This window comes from Prionailurus viverrinus, chromosome A1, assembly GCF_022837055.1.
Source record: "Prionailurus viverrinus isolate Anna chromosome A1, UM_Priviv_1.0, whole genome shotgun sequence".
Taxonomy (NCBI): domain Eukaryota; kingdom Metazoa; phylum Chordata; class Mammalia; order Carnivora; family Felidae; genus Prionailurus; species Prionailurus viverrinus.
In genome coordinates, this window is record NC_062561.1 from 81180710 (window position 1) to 81201318 (window position 20609).

The 20609-nt window shown below is 50.3% G+C and overlaps 1 protein-coding gene across 9 annotated transcripts in view; it reads left to right on the forward strand.

Annotated features, from left to right (window-relative positions):
• Positions 1 to 17321, forward strand: part of ARHGEF7 (Rho guanine nucleotide exchange factor 7) — a 137432-nt gene extending 120111 nt beyond the window's left edge. For 5 of the 9 annotated variants that reach the window (XM_047868166.1, XM_047867850.1, XM_047868326.1 and 2 more), the window contains 4 exons: positions 2233 to 2322; positions 13339 to 13438; positions 13699 to 13753; positions 14790 to 17321. In XM_047868166.1, coding sequence (XP_047724122.1) covers positions 2233 to 2322; positions 13339 to 13438; positions 13699 to 13753; positions 14790 to 14912 — 368 coding nt within the window. In that variant the 3' untranslated portion in view covers positions 14913 to 17321. Of the gene's footprint in view, positions 1 to 2232; positions 2323 to 5167; positions 7035 to 13338; positions 13439 to 13698; positions 13754 to 14789 lie in introns of those variants that run through there. The other 4 variants (XM_047868484.1, XM_047868005.1, XM_047867927.1 and 1 more) reach the window with 4 other exon arrangements.
• The last annotated feature ends 3288 nt before the right edge of the window (positions 17322 to 20609 follow it).

The following is a 20609-nucleotide window of genomic DNA, read 5'->3' on the forward strand; positions in this document are numbered from 1 at the left end:
CAGCCGTTCACGCTACGTCCTGGGGGAGCCTGTGCCCGTTCTGGCATCCGTGCTTTCTCTGGGTGCCGGGTGACATCTAGCAGGAGTGATCTGATCCGCTGTGCGGACAGGTAACCATGCTTGGAGGCCACTCTTCTCTGGGTGGAGAGGGGTGACCTGCCCATGAGGTTAAGCTGATTCCCAGGGGGTGAAACCTTCTTTTCTCCTGAGGCAGGAGCTCGTCATGAAAGGATCGGTTCCAGTCGGTGACGTTTAAGTTCGTTTCTCAGCGCTGAAACTCTCGGTGCTGAGGTTTGTTTTTGTTCTTCTTAGTGTGGTTGATATGCAAGGCCGTCTTAGTTTCAGGTGTACAACGTGGTGATTTGACAAGTCTGTACGTTCTGCTATGCTGTCCACAAGTGCAGCTGCCGTCGGTCACCGTAAACGCTGCCATTGCGCCGTGGGCTGTGCGTTTCGTCCCCACGACTTAGTCACTCTGTAACCAGAAGCCTGGACTCCCACTCCCCTTCACCCACTTTGCCCACCCCCGGCCCATCGGCTCTCTGCATTTACACGTCTGACTTTGCTTTCTGTGTACTTGTTTGCTTTTATCTTGGATTCCGAGTGTCATCTTCTGGTATTTTGTCTTCCTCAGTCTTCTTTCACTTAGCACAATACCCTCCAGGTCCATTCACCTTGTCACAAATGTCATGCTCTCATCCTTTTTATGGATGCATACATAATATTCCTGTGTGTGTGTGTGTGTGTGTGTGTGTGTGTGTGTGTGTGTGTATGTACGTACCACATCTTCCTTATCCATTCTATTGGTGGACACTTGGGTTGGTTTCATATCTTGGCTATTGTAAATAATGCTGCAGTAAACATCTGGATGCATTAGATATTTTCAAATTAGTGGTTTTGTTTTCTTGGGGTAAATCCCCAGTAGTGGAATTAGTGGTTCATATGGTATCTTGAGAAAGAAAAACAAAGCTGGAGGTATCATAATTCCAGATTTCAAGGTATATTACAAAGCTGTAGTGATCAAAACAGTATGGTACTGGCACAAAAACAGACACCTAAATCAGTGGAACAGAATAGATTCCCACAATAAACCCACACGTCTATGGTCAGCCGCTCTATGACAGAGGAGGCAGTATACAATTGGGAAAATGACTGTCTCTCCAACAAGTGGTGTTGGGAAAACTGCTCAGCTACACGCAGAAGTATGAAACTGGGCCACTTACACCCCACACAAAAATGAACTCAGAATGGGTTAAAGAACCTAAACGTGAGACCTGAAACTGTAAAATTTCTAGAAGGTATTGAACTTCTATTTTTTGGTAGAGTACATTTGGCTTGCTTTGCATGTATGTTACTATCATAAAATGGTGAGGCTTTCTACAGCTTGTAAATACTTAAGTCTTCCATTCTTCTGCATTTTTGCCAGAGTAGGTGAGCCTTTTAAAGTGTATGTCCACATGTAATATCTTAGCATGTACAAAAAAATATTGGAAACTTAGTAGTTCAGGAAAGAGAAATAGTTCAACTATAGGGTCATGTGAAGTAGGAAGTATCCGGGACTGATAGCAGTAGATGCTGTTAGTCCGGAAGGATCTATCCTCCTCCATGCCTTTGGTCTGAGTATAGGTGAAGCCAGTGTCTGGAGTAATCCTTAGGGGAAGGAAGAGGTCTGGAGTGACTCCTTCAAGGTCTGGGTTGTGCCTTATAAGTGTTATAGATGAAATCTCGATCACAAACTCGGAGATTGGAGGAAATGCACTTTCCAAAGCTTTCCAGGGTTGTACTTATCTACGTACCCGTCAGCTGTGGGTGGTGGGAAGCTTTCCTTCCAGATCTTTCCTTCCCGCTGTCCCTGTCAGCACTGGGGACGGTCTGACTTTTTTTGTCAGGCTTATGTGAAAACCTGATGCTTTGTTTTAATGTTTTACTTCTTAGAATAAAGTTCTTTTCTCATGGTGTTCTTGTGTGAGTTGCTTGTTCCTTGGCCTGTTTCCAACTCTGGGGTGGGAGGGATATGGTTTTTCTTAGGGATTAGTAAGGCAGCTTTTATAGGTTTAGGATGTTAACCTTTTGCTAGATATGTTGCAGGTAAAAAAATACTTGAAAGAAAACAAACCTTTTGAATATAAACTTCATAAATTTTGGAAAACCATTATCTGACAAGAAAATGTGTTTTTACACTGTATCACATACTTGTCGTTAGCTCAGTTGTGACATGCTGTGTCTTGACAGGCACAGCTGCTTTGGAAGAAGACGCGCAGATCCTGAAAGTCATCGAAGCTTATTGCACAAGCGCCAAAACGCGGCAAACGCTCAATTCGAGTAAGTTTCATGGTAGCCGGCTGCCGGGGCAGGACTGGCCGGGGTTGGTCGCCATCGGCTCGCTGGCGTGTGGGGGCGGCCCTCGGAGTGACACTCTGCTGGTTCACCCTGTAGAGCCTGCGGGGATCCCTGTCCCTGGGTCTCTGCACAGGGTCAGAGCTGTCAGGGGGAGACCAGGTTTCTGCAGAACACCCTTCCAGGGAAACTTCAAGTATTAGGTGCTGCCAGAATATATAGAGCTTTCTGCTGCTTCCAGCAGATGGGCTTAGAAGACCAAAGATTGGTTCAGTTACTTTAAGCTGTTTCAACTGTCCTATTGGTGTGATAGTGGGACTTAAGATTCTTAGAATTGTCAAAAATATAAACCAAGAGTGAGGCTTTTTTAGCTCCCCGCCGCCCCGTTTTTTTAAATGCTGCATTAAAAAATTTTCTGGAAGTAGACCTCAACTAATTCATTGGTAGGTTTTAGCACCAACCACTGCATTTTCCTGTATCTTTATGCACAGGGTTGTAGTAAGGAAATCTTCATCTGCTCAGACAGGAAATGGGTGGGCTCTGCCGTCTCTTCCTTGCCGGCATTTGGTGGTGGAGTGCGGCAGGGGGTACAGATGGGACGGTGCGCGTGGTCTGACTTGCCCTCTCTCCGGAGCAGGGCCGCGGCACCGCAGGGTGTCTGTCCTGCACTGTCATTTCTAGGTGGGCTTTTGGGTTTCATTTTTGTTTTGTTGGAGACTGGATTCGTGTCTTCTGGCATAGAAACTGGTTTCTGTTGGATCTTGTGTTTTGGATTCCGTTTCCACACTCACTTGGGACACATTGCTACCTCGGCTTCATTCCCACCACCTCGCTGTGGCAGCTCAAATCTTGTCCTGGCTGCTATTAGACTAATTGTGAAAAAAGGACAGGTGGGAAAAGGAATTTTTACCTCCTTTAGCTTTTTTTTTTTTTTTTTTTTAAGATGGTGACAGCTAAGAAGGTAGGGCTGGTAGGATTAAACCCCAGGGGGTGTCTGCAGATCACCTAGAAATTTCCCTGTGGCCCGATGGCCACATGGAGACTCTTGTCCATATTTGCCCTGGTGAGAACACCTCTTCATAGTGACTGGTCAGCAGGATGGGGGCGAAATGCAAAGGCCTGAAGATGGGGTGGAAGTCAAGTCAAGTGATCGTTTGTAAATCTAGTTTGTTGTCTTTTGATACATTGGTTTTCTGTATTTGATAAGAGACTGTTTTAAGTAAATAGGATATATAAGATGTGGACATAGTGTTTTGGGTTTTGAATTTGAGATTTTAAAAAACTCTCTCAACTTGAATTCCTTGAAATAAAATTTTAACCTGGTAGTCTCAGGTGAACAGACCGGGTAACAGGAGGGGGGTGTGTGTGTGTGTGTGTGTGTGTGTGTGTGTGTGTGTGTGTGTGTGTTCGTGAGAGCCTCGTTTGTCCATCCAGGAGACTGTGCCCCACGATGTGCCTGTGGTCCCTGCTTTGGCTGCCTTGAAGGGATGGCCCATAGGTCATGCAGATTATTTGTCCTCTGTATTACATGTTTCCATTTCTCCTGTGCAAGGAAAGCGTAGCACGATACATTGGTTTTTGTTTTCAGCTGATACTATGGGCTAATCACTCTGGGGCCTCGTGTGCACACTCCTATATGGCCGTAACCCTAATACTCTTGTGACCAGGTAAGGTAGGGGGAAATTGATCCTTTATGCTGGAAAGGCAGTGCGGGGTTACAATGGAGGCGGTTCTTCTCGTGTTAACTGCTTAGCCAAAACAGGCAAATTCAGCTCCTTCCAGTGTCCATTTGGATGCCAACAAGACATTATAAACCAGACGTCTTTGGAATCAATTTCTGTCTCGAGGAAGTAGTGACCCTCGTAGACTCCAGGGATTTAGTTGAAGGAATGCAGAGTAGCCGCCCCTGCTTGTTAAGGTTTGGGAATGGACTCGGCTTTGAGCAGGAATAGGACGGAGGCCATGGTTGCCGTGGTGTGCCATCGTCTGTCATGTGGTGTCCCTGCAGCCTGCATGCCCCTGCACAGCTCCCTGGCCAGGGCCCTCGCTCCCAGGTGTGGCCCCTCTCTGGCTGATTGCTGTTCTCCCATCTGGTGCCCTTTGTCTTCTGTTGCCCTCCTGTTAACACAGTGGCTCTCGGTTCATCGTGTCTCTTGTCCCGCCAGTAAAGGGTCTGCATTGGGGTTGAGAACGTTTGAGCAGGCGTCCCCCTTCCCCTGTCCCCTGGCTGAGCTCTGCGGGGCGCTGCAATCGTGGGTGGTGCAGCGACAAGGAAGGGCCCCCAGGGACGTGGACCCTATTTAACCCCTACTCCACTCTGAAACTTTTACGGTGGTGGTGGTGGTTTGATAAGGTAAGTGTAGACCCCATCCTAAAGATGAACTGAAGAAGCCGAAAATCCTTGGAAACTCTTTTGCTTCAACATATCCACCTAAAGAATAGGAAACAATTCCTAATTTAACACCTAAATGGTTTCTTTTACAAATGTCATAAATGAGACTATTTGCTAATGGAATAGTTTACTTGTGAAATGTCTGTAGAATGATCTGTGGACATGAGCTTATGTGAGGGCTCGTAGCAAGATCTGTAAAAAGAGACAGTTTGCAAACAATACTGTGAGATTTATTTAAGTCTACTTTTATTCTAAGGGTTGTGCTATTAAAACCCACCGTAAATAAGGAGAAATGAACATTGTTGCCATTTTTTAACAATATTTTCTCTTTTCCTTCTCTTCCCATCACCTTTTGCTTTTGTTTTCATGTTTTTGGTTGTGGCTCTTCCTGTCCGTCCCCTCCCACCTCTGCCTGTCACTCCGTCCCTCCCGTCGTAGCATGGCAAGGCACTGACCTGATGCATAATCACGTCTTGGCTGACGACGACCAATCAAGTCTAGACTCCTTGGGTCGTCGCAGTAGCCTTTCCCGTTTGGAGCCCTCAGACCTCTCGGAAGACTCTGACTATGACAGTATATGGACAGCCCATAGTTACAGAATGGGTTCTACATCTCGTAAGAGCTGTTGCTCATATATCTCTCACCAGAACTAATGCACTTCTGAGCTTTTCTTAACAAATGCTTGTTGTATCGCAGCCTGCTTTTCTTAGATGTTTTCTTGCTGTTCCTTGTCTTTTATGTGATATTTTAACAACTTTTGAGAGCGTTTCTGATACTTCCCATTGTATTTTGCGGAGGCCCAATTGCCAATTTGACCCTCCGTTCGAGTCGCTGCTGTTGAAGGAGATGGTGTGCTCACGCAGCCCGTGCCCGGGGCTTTTCTCCGTGGGTAGTGGCAGTTTTGCAGCTCCAAGGGGTCTGGGTTTTTATTCTCAGTGTAGCACCTGTCTCATTTCTTTTTGGATACAGCTGTATGAACACTTTTATATTTTATACTGAAACCATACAGGTTTGTGATCAACAAACAACACAGAGGCGGCTCTGGCCTTGTATGGGGATCCACATCTTCTATGTATGATGGACCCACTGACCAAGTAGTTGAGGAGACAGGAGAAGGAAGCGCTCAGTAAGAGGGCTGAGTGCAGTTCGGACACTGCTCTCTGAAGAGTCCTCGGGGCACTTGGCGGCCACGGGGAGCCGTGTGTCGGTGTGGCCGGCAAGGGCTCTGTGCTTGTCCGTGCACCACAGATGGCTGTCCCACGTCCCCGTTTGCCTGTGGGGTGGGGGTTGTCCAAGGGCCAGGTACTGTCAGAGCTCAGACCCTCCCCCGCGTCACGATGCCACGCTCCCCTTGTTTGGAGTCCCTCCCCGCTGAAGATTAAATGCAAACTCTGACGTGCGCAGCCTCTGAAGGTGTACGTGAGACTCCGTTCAGAGAGGCGTTGGCTGTACCCCGAAAGGTGAGTGCTTGGCTTCGGTCCCAGCCTGGCTGCGCCCCAACCTCCACATTACGTTGCCTGCGATGGACGCGTGGTTTTCAGCGAGTAGCTGCAGTGAAACTCCGTTTACGGCATCCCATCCTGTGTGATCCTCCTCCTTTGCGTGTCTTGGGGCCACCTGAGTCCGCCAAAGACCTAAGCTGCCACGTAACTCACTTAGAAGAAAATCTCCGATTTGGAGGGGACTCCCCCGCTTCCCTGGGATTTGTTGTGAGGAGGTTTCACTGGCCTCCCTCAGATGAATCTCGGCTTCAGAAAACTGAATGTGATGTGTCGCGTTCAGTGGTGGCACCGGAACCACGTTTGGTCATTGCCAGAGTGGAGAAGCACCCTCCCCCACGCATGCTGTGCTTGGTGTGGACAGGGAGCCTCGTGGTCGCGTGTGAAGTGCTCAGTCAGACCGACTTCAGGAAGCCAGATGCCGTGAGGAGCCGGGAATGGCCGGTTTTCCTCTCCTCAGGGTGGCCGGGCCGTCTCCCCTGTCCCCTACCTCACCACACCACGTATGCAGTGCCCGCCCTTGCTTGCACCGTGCCGCTGCTGGCGGGGCGCCGGGTCCTGTCGCTCACGCGCCCAGAGGGGCTGGTGGCCCCCTGCAGCAGCGCGGTGCTTAGAGAGTCAGCCGGCTCGGGGACCGCGTGCGGTGAGGTCGTGAGGAAGACGGAGAATTCCAAGCATGTCTGTTCCCAGATAGCTGTTGGGCTGCTCATGCCATCTGGAGATTTCCTAGTTTTATATCAATTAATATAAAGAAGTTGAGCAATCTTAAAATTAGAGCCCAGTATTAGCCCACGGGAGAGATGGGGTTTCTGCGTGGTCAGCCAGATAGCAGATGGAATTTTGGAAGAAACGGAACTACGAAGTTCATGAGTGAACTTAGAAGCAGTGGTTTTACTTTGTGTACGTACAGCAGTCCCCTCTTCTGATCATCATGTTAGAGTGTCCTTTTATTGCTTTGAGGCTGTGTCATTGTGCGTTGGCTGAGACGCCTTTGCCAGGCCTTAGTGACCGCGGGCTGCCCGTGTTGTGGGCTGCGCACAGCACAGCGGTGAGACGCCGTTAGTCGTTGCACTTGGACTTTTCTGCATTGCCAAGTATCATCGGGGTCATCTTCCTGAGCCATTTCCTTTCCTGTACGCCAGGGTTTCACCCTTCCTCATCCGTCCTCTGGTACTAGTAAAGCCACGTGGGCAGGGATTCTGCTGACGTTGAGGTCACTGCAGAACAACACCCTGGCTCTTTGTTGTTCGGGCTTGTTGTGAGTGTCTGGCACCATTAGCTCTCGTGACCTGGTTGGAAGTGTCCGTGCCACAGGCTGGAGGTGGCCCCTGGGTGGCAGTGGCGACGTGGCCCCCCGGGGGCCGGGACTCTCCCTCCCCCTGCGGAGCTTCAGTCGTGCGGAGAGGGAGTCTCGTTTGTGTGGCTCTGTCCTGGCTGCGTGCGCAGTCGGTGCTCTAGCGTGAGGGTGAAGACCCTGAACCCACAGGTAGGTGAGCGCTGCCTCGGGCCTTGTGCAGGGGCCTCCGTGGTGTTGCCATTGAACTTACGCTTGCCACAGTATATAAGCTATATTAATTATGTGTTTTGCGTGAGGTTGCCAAAACACAGTAATGTGTAAATAGTGGTATGAGACCTTGAAAAAAAAAATCTATATATTGTGCTTTTTCTCTGTGAATGGGAAAGCCATTTCTGGTGGACGACTGCCATTTGAAGACTCAGTTGGATGTAAACCTGATGTTGCATTGTATTGTACAGTATGCATATTATTGTTTGTGGTTGCATATGGCAATGAAGTGTTTGTTTTATATATATGAAAAAAGACGTCTGTTATGTACAGTTGAAATAAATTTTGCATTTGCTAGCCTGTGGCTTTTAATATTTGTTACCTGGGGGAGGGCGGGGGAGTAGCCTAGCTTGTGACTCAGTGTGACAGGGCTGTTTTCCTGTAAGTTGTCTTCCAGAGGAAGGCCAGGTAATGGGACTCTTTGCTTCTGCTTTGAGAGAGAAATGTGCACTTTCTTAGATTAAATACGTTCCAGACAAAACAGGGTCACTCCTTAACACATTTTTATTTCAACTTTTTCCAACAAGTTTTCTATCACTGGAGGGTTTGTCTTCAGAAAGAAGCACTCTTGGTTTTTTTGTGCACAAATGGGGGGAAAAAAACCCCACCTAACTTCATTAGTGTTTTTTGCTTTTGCTTGGTTTCTTACTCCTTTTTTCCTTAGCACTAAGATCAATTTTAACTTTGGTTTTGTAAAGCGTATGCCCAGCTGGCTAAGCAGAGAGAGGAAGTGTCGTGAGAGGCTAGAGCAAGGCACAGATGGTGAACACCTGTAAATTGTTCCCTAAAAAGATGCCTCACCTCTTCCCAAGAAAAAAAAATTAGAATCCTTTGGTAGCCAGTAAATCACAAAGTGACTTTTTGGAAAGATTTTATTAAATAGGTTTTGAAAACCTGTAATACTTTCCTTCATTCTGAAAGATCAGTTCCAGTGGAGTATAATTAGATACAGATTTTTAGAAAGATTATGAATTTAAGAAGTTACGGGAGTTCGGCCACAAACGTACCAGACATCTGGTCAGATGGGCACGTGGTCTCTTTTCTGGCGAACTTAACGCTGTTTTTAGGCTTGTGATGAAGGCCGGCCCAGCCACGCGTGCACACACACACAACCCACCGTGCGTCCTGGAGTTGACCCAGCCTTGTGTCCCAGCAGGTGGCTCTCCAACAACCAAGAGGTACCCTGGGCTTTGAGCCCCCCACCCCCACCCCACCCGCTATGTGCCCCAGGCAGATCCTCTGTCAGCGCCAGTGCTTCTCAAAGGAGGATCTGTAAATGTTGCAGGGGGCAGGGTTCAAGTTGTCTCCAGCTTCTCAGTCATGCCTCTCAGTGAGCAAGCTCCCGCCCATCTCCAGCTGCGTGGCGCAGGGCGACCCCTGCTGGGGGCAGTGTGCAGCTGCCGTGGCATGTCTGTGGGCGGCGGTGGCCGGGGCCCAGGCAGCTGCGGACGTGTTTTTGGGAGTCCTCCGGTTGGGGAAACGCTGGGTTGGTGCCAAGTGTAAATTGTCATCTCATTGTCTTCACGCCTTTACTGAACAGCAAAGCCAACCGGCACTCGCGTGCGTGTGATTATAGAGGCAGACAGGGCCAGAGGCTAGGCCAGCACTACTCGTAAAGAGTGACACGGAGAACTGCAGTGGTTCCGCACTCCGATGACGTTAGGAAGTGCTGAATTAAAGTAAGTGGGTATTTTTACTGCAGACCTTCTGAAAACCTTCACCGTGCTGCCTGTGCCCTGTGGACCTTTGAAGAAGGGGCTGTAGCAGTCAGCAGTTTCCAAAATGACATGTGGCAGAACCCCTGCATTAGCCAGTGGAGGAGGGGCGGCAAAGTATTCCCCAAACTGAGAAGGCACTTTGAGGCTGGAAGGGGAAGCAGGTGACTCCACACTGTTTCCACAGAGCGCTCTTGGGGGGGGGGGGGCCCTTACTGACGGGGTGCTGCATGGCTACTCCGAGGAATCCAGGCCTCTGTCCACAGGTCGTATAGAGCAGAGGTCCTGGTGCCACCACCTGTGTGCCCGACAGGGGTGGGTGCGGGCGGGGAGAAGCTTGTCCACTCTGGTCAGGGCACGCATCACCCCCGGGGACCTGGTCCGGCACAGTAGCCTAGGGGGAGGTCATGCGTGGACACGGATGAGATAGTACCGTCCGTGCCCATACCCTGTTAACCTCCTGGAAACACAGAGTTTGGGAAATAGGGATCTTGAATGTGCAGAGCCATCGTGAGCACATTTGCCTGGGTCTCAGCCCCTGAGAGGGTTTTAAACAAAGTGACAGAACGGTCTTTGTGAGTGGTTGTTTTTCCAGACTAAGTAATTCAGGGAAAACATGTTGTGATACATGTAAAAATACTTCAGTAATCTTTGAGATATTAAATCTACTTTGTAAAATTTGGCTATTGCTATAGAACAGACTTAGTTATAAACCTGGCTGGGGAATATTTATTGTTTAACTTTCTGAAAGACTGAATTTTCTGTCCTTTGAGAAAAATGCTACATTGAAACCAGGCACATTGTTGGCATCCCTGGATTTCTTTGTAGGCCAGTAAATAACCTTATTATGTCTTTATGCCTCCCGGCTCACTGTCAGATCCATACATGGCATTTTTCACACTAGCCTCTTTCAGGAATCAAGCAGTTAGTACGTTCTGCTGATAACACATTCTCCAATGTAAGTTTTTATAATAAATTCTGGTGTGCTCTCAGCATATTTCCAAAAATAACCATCACATACATGTGAGTCTCGTACCAGTTCTCACGGGCTTGGTCCTCTGATGTAGTGTCGTTCTGTAACGGAAGTTACACTTGTCCTGGTACTCGTGCGGACAGGACAGTGCCCGCTGTCCGGCCCATGTCCTTACGACACAGATGCCTCTGGTTTTCCCTGCCGTTTGAATGTGGAGTGCCGCGTATGCCTCACGGAGCAGTGCCCAGGAAGCTGGGAGATCCAAATGCCTGGGGAGAAGCACACAAGAGTCGGGCTTCCCAGAGTGCTGCCACATGTGTCATTAGCTTGTCCACATGCGGAAACGTGCTTCCAGCCGGTGTGACGGCACCCAGCCGCTACCTGTTTTGATTGGACTGTGGCACAGGGCAGGTGGCAGTGGGGACACTTGGCAGGCGACTGAGTTTTCCGATGACGTCTTTTCACGGCGAAATTCACTGAAACCGTCGGTTTTCCACGTGTGTGGTACGCACACTCGGCTTTTTGTGAACCCTTTCCTGTTTTTGTGGGGAAACGGCACGTGAGCTAGCCTTCCCGATGCTCACGTGGGTCCTGCTGCAGCTGTGTCCGAAGCGCGGGATGGCACACGGCGGCCTTCAGAATCTGCCCCTCAGCTGGTGCCGCTCAGCTCCTGTGCGGCCTAGGAACGGCCTAGAAGAAGATAAGCCTGTATTGTCCCATGCGGCCCAGAACGGCCTAGAAGATATGCCTGCAGCCCCTCAGAGCCATGGCACCGGGAGCAGGCAAGACCCCAGGAGGTGGATTGTCGTCAGCATGGCGCTATGACAGGGCGACCCTTTCAGGGACCGTGTCTTGAAGGATGTCACCCTCTCTGAAGAGTAACTCCCTTTGCGGGTGGGGGACTGCTACGGGGTGGCGGGTGGCCCATCGGTGAGGGGTACGACATAGCCATGGGGGTGCAGGCTCGGGGTTTGCAGGGAAGCATAGCGGACAGTCGTGAAATTGTACAGACGCTTGCTGTGGCTTGTGCCCAAATCTTCCGCACTCTGGCTAGAATACTGAAGTGCTTGACCCCCCCGAAGGGCCGCCCTCTATTGGTATAAAAACAGTATGCGTGTTGAAGCTCGTGCTGTGTAACCCAAGATGGTACCTGCCTGCCTGGAGTTCAGTCTTCTCATGCTTGAGATGACCGAGGAGGAAGAGGTCTGCATCCTAGTTTAGTTCAGTTCCTGCTGTCACAGTTTCACCGTGTGCTTGGATTCGACGCCCTTCTCAGTCTGGGCGATGGGGACCAACGTACAGATCGTGGCAGGGAGAGTCTAGGCCACCGCCCCACGGCTGGGAAACTCCTGCCCTCCTTCCTGTGGCGTGCCGCAGTGGAAACGATACGGGAACCCCCTGGACGGTGGGATCCTCTCGAGCACTCTTGCTGTCAAGCTCTCATGGTAATAACTCCTGCTCCGAGGAGCGTAAGCTGACACTGAAATGCTGGTGGACTATTCCTTAAACCCCGTCCTGCACACGTGGGTATTCTCCTGAACGTTCCCGTGACGGAAGGGCACACAGCCAGCCGTCCCACGGTTTGACGAACTTTCAGGAAGGCGGGCTAAAGGCGAACCAGGAAGAAGCAAGTTGTGCCAGCATCTCCGTAATTAGCACATAGCACATATCAAGTGTATTGTTTTCATATTTTTTTTTAAGTTTATTTTTTATTTCTGAGAGAGACAGCAACCATGTGAGCAGGGGAGGGGCAGAGAGAGAGAGGGAGAGAGAGAATTCCAAGCAGGCTCCGTGCCATCAGCACAGAGCCTGACTTGGGGCTCAAACCCACAAACCATGAGATCATGACCTGAGCCGAAACCAAGAGTCGGATGCTCAACCGACTGAGCCACCCAAGCGCCCCAAGTGTATTGTTTTTATTGAAGAGGTTTTGCAGGTGTTTGTGTTCTGTGTTCTTTCCTCAAATATTTGTACCAGTATTTTTCAAAAATATATATAAGTGTTACAGTACTTGTTATAGATAAGAAAATACTATCTCAAGGTTTTTTTTTTTTTTTTGCATCCTTAAAGATCTGAGTCTCCTTTCCTACCTGTTCAAAAGCTGGGTTTCCCAATTTCTGAAGTACCCATTTTGTAGCATGCGTGTATCGAGACAGGGTCCAGGCAAGCTGCACTGCTGGGCACTGGTTCAATGGTGCCAGCTTCCCTCCAGCATCGTCTGTGGTTTACCACCTTATGTTTGGAAAAATGTTTGTGTGCCAGGGAATGGAGAATAAGTTTTCATGCAAGAAGTGATAAATCTCACTTTTTATAAACCATGTGCCCTAATCTTTATTTTTAACTGTCACTGTAGAGTTAAATGTTTCACCAGTTATTTGCATTTATAAACACCCTGTGTGCATGTATCATCTGACCCATCTTTCTAAAATGCCCAGAATGAGATGGCTCACAATCGGGTTGATTTGGATATTCCCCCCTGCCCCCCAATTCATTTTGATATTTATTCCGAAATGTCCAGGGCACTATGGTCAGAACCTTTAACTTACTACCTGTGGAAGATTTGGAGATTTAAAAGATCCATAATCCTGATTCAGGAACCGAAGCTTAATAAATCGCCAGAAGGCTACTGCTTCCTTTCCTCTGCGATGCTTTCAGCACGAGAAGGACTGGGTTTGCTAGACAGAAGTGGAGAAAATTGGCAAAAGTTGCCATTCCCTATTTTATGTAGAGGATTTTTAATGTACGGTCTCTGGAATTTCATGTTAATGTTGATATAGTGCTGTAGAGTCAGGTGTCAAGTTCTGCCATGTGCTCACCTGTGGGCTTTGCTTCTGTTTTTTGTGTTTTTGATGATCTAGGCTCACGCAAAGAATCTGCTCCACAAGTTTTGCTTCCAGAGGAAGAGAAAATCATAGTTGAAGAAACTAAGAGTAATGGTCAGACAGTGATAGAAGAAAAGTAAGCCACGTTCCAGCACTTTAAAGTGGGCCACGCGGGCGTGGGGAGGGGGCGGATGGCGAGGAGCCCTGGAGCCGGAGACCTTTGAGGGCTGGCCCTCCTGGTGTCCTTGACAGAGTGGCATTAACTCTAAGCAGGCTGTTGTAAAGTGGACGGAGTTGGGTATTTGCCGAGGAGGGTCCTGTCATGCCTCCCGGTAAAGTGCTTCTGTGTCCTTGCTCCCACCCTCGTTTGGGTGTTCATCCTGTTCTCTGCTTCAGGAGTCTTGTGGATACGGTCTACGCGTTAAAGGACGAAGTCCAAGAGTTAAGACAGGTGAGTCATAGCCAGCCTGTTGACCTTGTTTTTAAAGGAGAAGGGGAAACCACCACCTGCAAATTAAGGCCGTTTGTCTGAACGTGAAGTAATAAAGAAGGGAGAGGTCCTTTCTCTTAGAATTCCAGCAGATCAGTTTGGTCTTCTGTGCCTGGCACAGACCAGGAAAACCGAATTTTTTTCAAGTATTTTTTTTTTTTTAATGTTTGTTTTGGGAAAGAGCAGGGGAGAGGCAGAGAGAGGAGGGGAGAGAGCCACACTGTCAGTGTAGAGCCAGACATGGGGCTCAAACTCACAAACCATGGGGTTACCACCTGAGCTGAAGTTGGACGCTTAACGGACTGAGCCGTCCAGGTGCCCAAGGAGATGAATTCTTAAAGTGACCTGTTTAAAGGTTTTACTGTACAATTTCCATCATAAGTCATCTCAAGTTCTATTGGAATAATTGTTTAAAATACCTAAAATTCCTACTGTGATTATTCTTTGCCACTTGCTGGTGTGACACATGGTCCTTGTTCTTAAGAAGTCAGGTGAACTTGGCTAAGTGACCCAAGTATATTTTGTGTGTTTGTGGAGAAGGTTCACTGCACGATGGCTCTGGTCTCCAAGGAGCGCGTTGAGCCCTGCGCGTGGGGTGGGGGCTGGGGTGCGCAGGTGCTTCTTCCCCGAGTTGGAAGGGAGGCCCAGCAGCGGTCCACCTGCGTGTGTGCCTAGGCGTGATGGGGTCAGGGCGAAGGAATGCAGGGGCCGCCGCTGCTGCCGTTTTTCTAGTAAAAGGTTGTGAGATCATTACAGATGTGGGAAGACGCACGTTCCTCTTGTTACTTTCAGCCGTTGTCTCGTGGTCTGTCAGGTGGAGGTTGTCTGGATGGATAGTTAGGACCGTTCTTCCTTCTGTGATGGGTCTTGGAGACCCATCACAGGGGTGTCTGTGCAGGCGTTCAGGCGGTGCTGTTGAGCCTGGTGGATTCCAGCCCGGGATTGCCCTCTTGTGTGCCCGAGACCGCCAGTCTCCTGTGGTCTGCTTCATTTACAGGATAACAAAAAGATGAAGAAATCTCTGGAGGAAGAGCAGAGAGCCCGCAAGGACCTGGAAAAGCTGGTGAGGAAAGTTCTGAAGAACATGAACGACCCTGCCTGGGATGAGACCAACCTCTGAGGAGCATCCTTGCCTCTTCCCAGCGAGGAGACCAGGCCCGGGTGAACACGCGGGACCGCGGGGGCAGGGCTGGACAAAAGTCATCTTGCTTTCTGTGCACGGGAAAGCTGGAGTTGCTCACACAAATAGAAACGGTTGCACTGTTCCCGAAGAATCCACACGTGAGGTGTAGACCCTGAGGGCGGAACTGCAGTAATTTTACTCTGTTAACATCTCAATTACCTCATTTTGCAATAAGTGCAGTGACTACAAATCCTGGTGTTTCAGGCTTTTATTGAGTATATATAATTACACGTGTTTCTTGTAAATACTCCATTTTGAATGCACATCCACGGTGGTTCCATCTGGGCTGATCACCTGCGCTAGAATTCCCTTCCCACTAACCTTTCTGGTCCTGTGAACAAGATGTGCTCATGGAAAGCAGGGGCGTTAAAGGTGCCTGGTACTTTGCTGGATGCCTGGTTTGCTCTCTATAGTCCCCACGTGCTCTAAAAAGACCTTCTGCTTTGGTAGGCCTAAGTAATTAACCTTATTTGTGTCTGCAAAGATACCTTAATATCCTCGAAAGTCTTCTGTTAAAGCCGTTTTGTGTCACTGACATGTGTTGGGCCTGAGTGAGGTGCCCGGGCTGAGTGAGAGAGACGCCAGCTTCAACCACAGATCCCAGGAGGTCCCCACACACTTCCATGTCCAGCTGCTGGTGTCCGCGCCTTTCTGTCTCTGGAGAACGGCGGCCCATCGGCGTGCATTCACTGCGCTGGGGAGAGCAGACTTTCTTATATAGGCTGGTTTAATAACATGAAAAAGTGCACTGTTGTGTCCTGCCCACGAGAGAAAGCTTCACAAGAACCTGTAAATAAACTATTATTTATTACGTATCTCTGAGGCCGATGAAGACACACCAGGGATGCTGTGGGCTGACATGGCAGGTGGCGGTTGGGAGTTGTCAGGCCACTTTGAGCTCTGTTCACCAGCAGCATGCAACGAGCCTTCAGTGCTCACTGGGAAAAAGAAATGTTTCCCCCTTTCAGTGAGAATAAAGCAATATAAATCCTGCCAAAGCGATGAAAGTTTAAATGTGGGTCCATTTCCCCCTGTACCTCCACAGCAGAGGAGACAGGCAGCCTGCCCAGCCCCAGCTCTGCTGGCCTCTCTGGGCAGGGACGAGGGAGCCTCAGAGCCCCTGGGCAGGAACCGCGGCCATGGAGGCAGGATGCCCACACTATGGCAATGGCTCTCTGCTCCCCTCTTCTCAAGAGGTCAGCTTTAATCGACAGAAACTTTTTCACAGAACCAGTGTTAGGTCTTTCAAAACAGCAGTATCTCTGTGCATTACAGACTTCTCAGAAATACCCTTGTGGCCTCAGGAGTGACTTGGGCCTCGCGATCTGTGGGTCAAGCCACCCTGTAAAGGCTTCGGGATCTTCTGATGCCTTTGAACTGGGTGGCTTTGGAACCTGGCTTTCTGCTCCTCCAGGCTCCTGCTGAGCACTGTGCCCCCCCCCCCCCCCCATCTGCTGCTGGAGGGCAGTGGCTTGAGCTTGGCCCTCCTGGCTGTGTGCCCAGCAGGTGTGTCTGTGGCTCAGCATTGACCTGCCCATGTGTGGCCTTTCCAATAGAATTGCCAACTTCTTGCACTTAGCATTTTGTTCACCAGAGCTAGGAATAGCAGGGAGAGCCTGTTTTTTGGTAAGCCCTATTTCACAGGAGTCTTTGGTGACGCAGAAGACCTTTCTTGCAGTGGGAGACACGTTGGAGTGTGCCCAAGTGTGCAGCCTTGAACTCAGGGACGGCCTCTGTCCCCTGCTCTCTCCACCTGTTTCTGATGGGCGATGTTGCTGGCAGCATCCCAGGAGGGGTCTCTCGCCTGCCTTAGCCTCACCGAAGCCTTGAGTGACACCTGTTTCTTCCCCAATCCCTGCCCTAAGGGGAGAGGCCCATTCTCTCCTCTTCTCGCAGATCCAGGATTTCACTAAGCTTTTTAGGGAGCAGAGAAAATGCATCCGAGAGCAGTTCTTTCTACAGACCTTCCTTATTGTAAATAGGTTGTTTACGTTTCTCTAACCTTCCAAGGGGCTGGGGGTTGAAAGGCGCCCTATTTACCCCAAGGGCGAGGACACGACACACTTCAGTTCTGCACGGTGTGGAGATGTGGGTCAGACACCGTCCTTTGTGCTCGTGGTGTCTGCCTCCACGCGCACCAGGCGCTGGGACGTTGGGCGCCTCCAGCTGTGTGTGCACTTCCCGCTGCCCTCCCGCCCCATTTCTCTAGGACACACAGCATCCCTGGTGACTATTGTGGGGCCATGTCCTGTAAATGCCACAGAGTGTCCTGGCATTGACTATTCCTTCTACATCGTTGTAATTATTAAACTGACTTTCCTTAAGTTACAATATCACTTTATCTTCCATGATGTGTTTTGTGTTTTGTTTTTTGGTGCATGTTACCTTTATGCTTTCTTCTGACTTAAATTTTTTTTAAGTTTATTTCGAGAGAGAGCCCTCGTGAGCAGGGGAGGGGCAGAGAGAGAGAGAGAGAGAGAGAGAGAGAGAATCCCAAGCAGGCTCCACACTTCCAGCACGGAGCTGGACACGGGGCTTGAACTCACAAACTGTGAGATCATGTCCTGAGCCAAAATCAGGAGTCAGGTGCTTAATCGACTGGAGCCACCCAAGCACATCTCTTCTGACTTAAAATAAATTCTGGTGTAAATTTTTGATGTTGGAAAAATCATGTTTGCCTTAAAACCGGTGGCTTGGGAATATTTGAAGAAAAGTCCTGTTAGGAAAAGGAAGGTTGTAGGGAAGGAAGGGGAAGGAAAAGCACCATGAGGCACGGCCCTTCTGTCTGTAGAAGGACTTTTCATCCTGGAAGGGGCTCGGTGATCCCCCCTCGTGGGTGGAATGGGGGAAAGTGTGTCTCGGGGTTCCTGGGGGTCCTTACACTGGTGGCCTGTGGACAAAGGCAACAGAAGCAAGTTGCTCGTGTGCTTGTGAGCCTTGCCCTGCCCAGACCCTTCGCCCTGGTGGCCACTCCGTCCAGGCGAGTGGCTGGAGCCTGTGTTCCGGGAAGACAGCCACGCCGGGAGCAGGTCGAACGCCCCCTGATGCTGCTGCCTCCCTCTCCGAGCTCCCACCCTTGATCCGAGGAGGTGAGCCGTGCACATCTCCATCACCACAGTCTGTGAAAACTTTGTCAGGTGACTTGGCAAACCCTACTTTGTCCTCTTTCTCCCAGATTCTAGGGAGACCAGTGATGGCACGTGTCCTGCAGAAAGACCGGTTTTTCTTGGTGCTGGTGTAACTTGCATCACCTGTTAGCTCCCAATTTCTTTGGCGCTCTGATACTTCCCCGGCCCCTCAGAGGGCAGGCCACCACTGCAGCCCTGAACCTGGCACACTGCAGCCAAGAGCGGTGGCCGGGAACCTGGCCATCCACACTGGACATGGGGCGTGAGGACTAGGTGAAGTAGCCACCGCCCAGGGGGGTCCGTGCACCGGGCGAGGCACACGGCCACGGCCACCTGGGGTGCCCGGCCACCAACGTGGTGTCCAGAGTTTGGAGGATTTCCAGTTTTTCAGGCTGAGATGGGACCTTGAGAAAGTCCCTTGTGTTGATTTGCATTATAAATGAGCTGCGCTGGTATCTCTTATTCAAGTTTTTCTTACCGGGGCACTTGTATATACTTGCTGGTCTTTATGAAGTCCCTGCGTGGGGAGAGACGCAGGGGGCACGAGGTAAGAAGCGCGCAGCCCCTCTCCCGATACTCTCGCCTGCTTCCACGAAGGTAACCAGTGTGATGGGTTCTTTTGGGCAGAGGCAAACCTTTGGTGTTTGTGCGATTTTGTTCCCCGCAATGAGAGCACGTTGTGTTCGCTAACTGACCTTTTTCTTAAATCCATGTGGGAAAATAGTGGCTCCCGGTACCACATCATAAGAACTTGCAGGTGTAGTAAAGACCTAGGTAGGAAAAAGAAAACTTGAAACTTTCAGAGTACGGAACTTTTATGCCTTTTGCTGGGACTGCCTTTTGTGGGTAACGAATCCCCAGTATCTATCCATTTTGGGGAGTGTGGGCTGCCCGTGTGGGGCAACCGCATAAATATCCCACTGGTGGAAAGCATCAGGTTATTTCAGTGCTGGGGGGCGGGGGGGCAGTTGGTATTGCAGAGGCTCCGGTGAGTATCCTGTGTGCAACCAGGTAGGTATTGCTGTACGATTTATTTCTAGAAATGTGTGTTTTAATTTTGATGGAATTTGCCAGAGTCCCAGAAAACATTTTAAGAAGTAACGTTCTTGACGATACTGCACTTCTAGTTTTTCGAAAAAAGGAGTCTCGGTCTGAATGCTGTCTGCAGCCTTTCCCTCATTACTGGTGTGCACACACCCATGCCGTGGACTCCCCGTGGACTCCTCAGAAAGGCAGTTGTGGCAGTGCACACCCGCTGGCCACTGGCTCGTAAAGCAAGTGGAGCTGGCCTCAGTGTCCCCCCGGGACCTCCTCTCTGGCTCTGCTTTTCCCCCTGCAATTCCGCAAAGCAAAGGTGCCCGGCCCCGACTGGGTCGGGCAGGCTGCCTCTCTCTCCAGCTCCTGGGTGCTGGTGCGAGGCGTCCAGCCCAGCTCCGGGCAGAGGGGACAATTGCTGAGGCAGTGCTCCAGGCACTGGTTGGTGCTCTGAGGGCTTGGAGTGCGGTGCCTTGGGGGGGGGGGGGGGGGGTCGGGTAGCCAGCAGGCTGGTGGCCTCGTGCGTGGTTCTGTGGGTGTCTGGCGTCTGCTTCGTGTCCAGTAGCAGGGGAGAACTGGTCTCAGCTCGGCGCTGTCAGTCACGAGACACACATTGATTGCTGTGCCTGAGGCTTTCTTGTATGGAGCCAGTCAAGCTTACAGAAGAGGAGAGTCAACAGTCAGGGCCCCCTGAGACTACTTGCCATTCCCTGTACTGTGGTCCCCTGGCCTTGCCGTCATCGTGTCTGGAGAGCAGTCGGGAGGAGAGGCCAGGGGACCCTCCCTTCTGGCCCTTCAGTCCCCAGGGAAGCCCTGCTTCCCTCGTAAACACAGCAAATTGCATCGTTTATGTTTTACACATGCTTTTACAGAGCTGCTTTAGTTGTGCAGTTTCCTTTTTGGCCACCAGCCTGTTTCTCTTTCCCCTGGGCGGATAGACCTCTCAGGAGACCCTGATGGGCTCTGTCCCCACTCCCTGTCCTTGCCCACAAGTGATGCACAATGTGGCAGGGCTGCTGCTCCCTCAGTGGTCCTGGCTCCCCCTGCCCTTGAGGAGGATTCCCAGAGTGCCCGTGCCCACCCAGCTGAGCTGACTTGGATCCTGTCCTAACCACCCCCCCCCATTCCCACAGTGCTGCACACCTCCCCCGCCCAGTCTTTACGCCCCCCCAGGTTGGTGGCATCTGTCTGAGGCACTGGCCCCTTCAGAGGTGGGGCTGGAGTGATGCTGCTGTCGTAGGTTAACCAAATCCCATTAGAGCGTTTGTAAAAGGCTAGTAGTTGAAGTTCTTGTGGAAGTTGTAATGGGCCCCCATGGTACTTTTCCTATGTCAGAAAACCCAGGACAACACCCACATTGTCCCACAGGAAGACCTCACAGTTGACAACAGCAAGTGTCTTTCTCTTAGAATAAAATCCGTTAAGGGCGGTCCTTACTTATCCCGGGGAAACAGGACTCAGGGTAATGGGC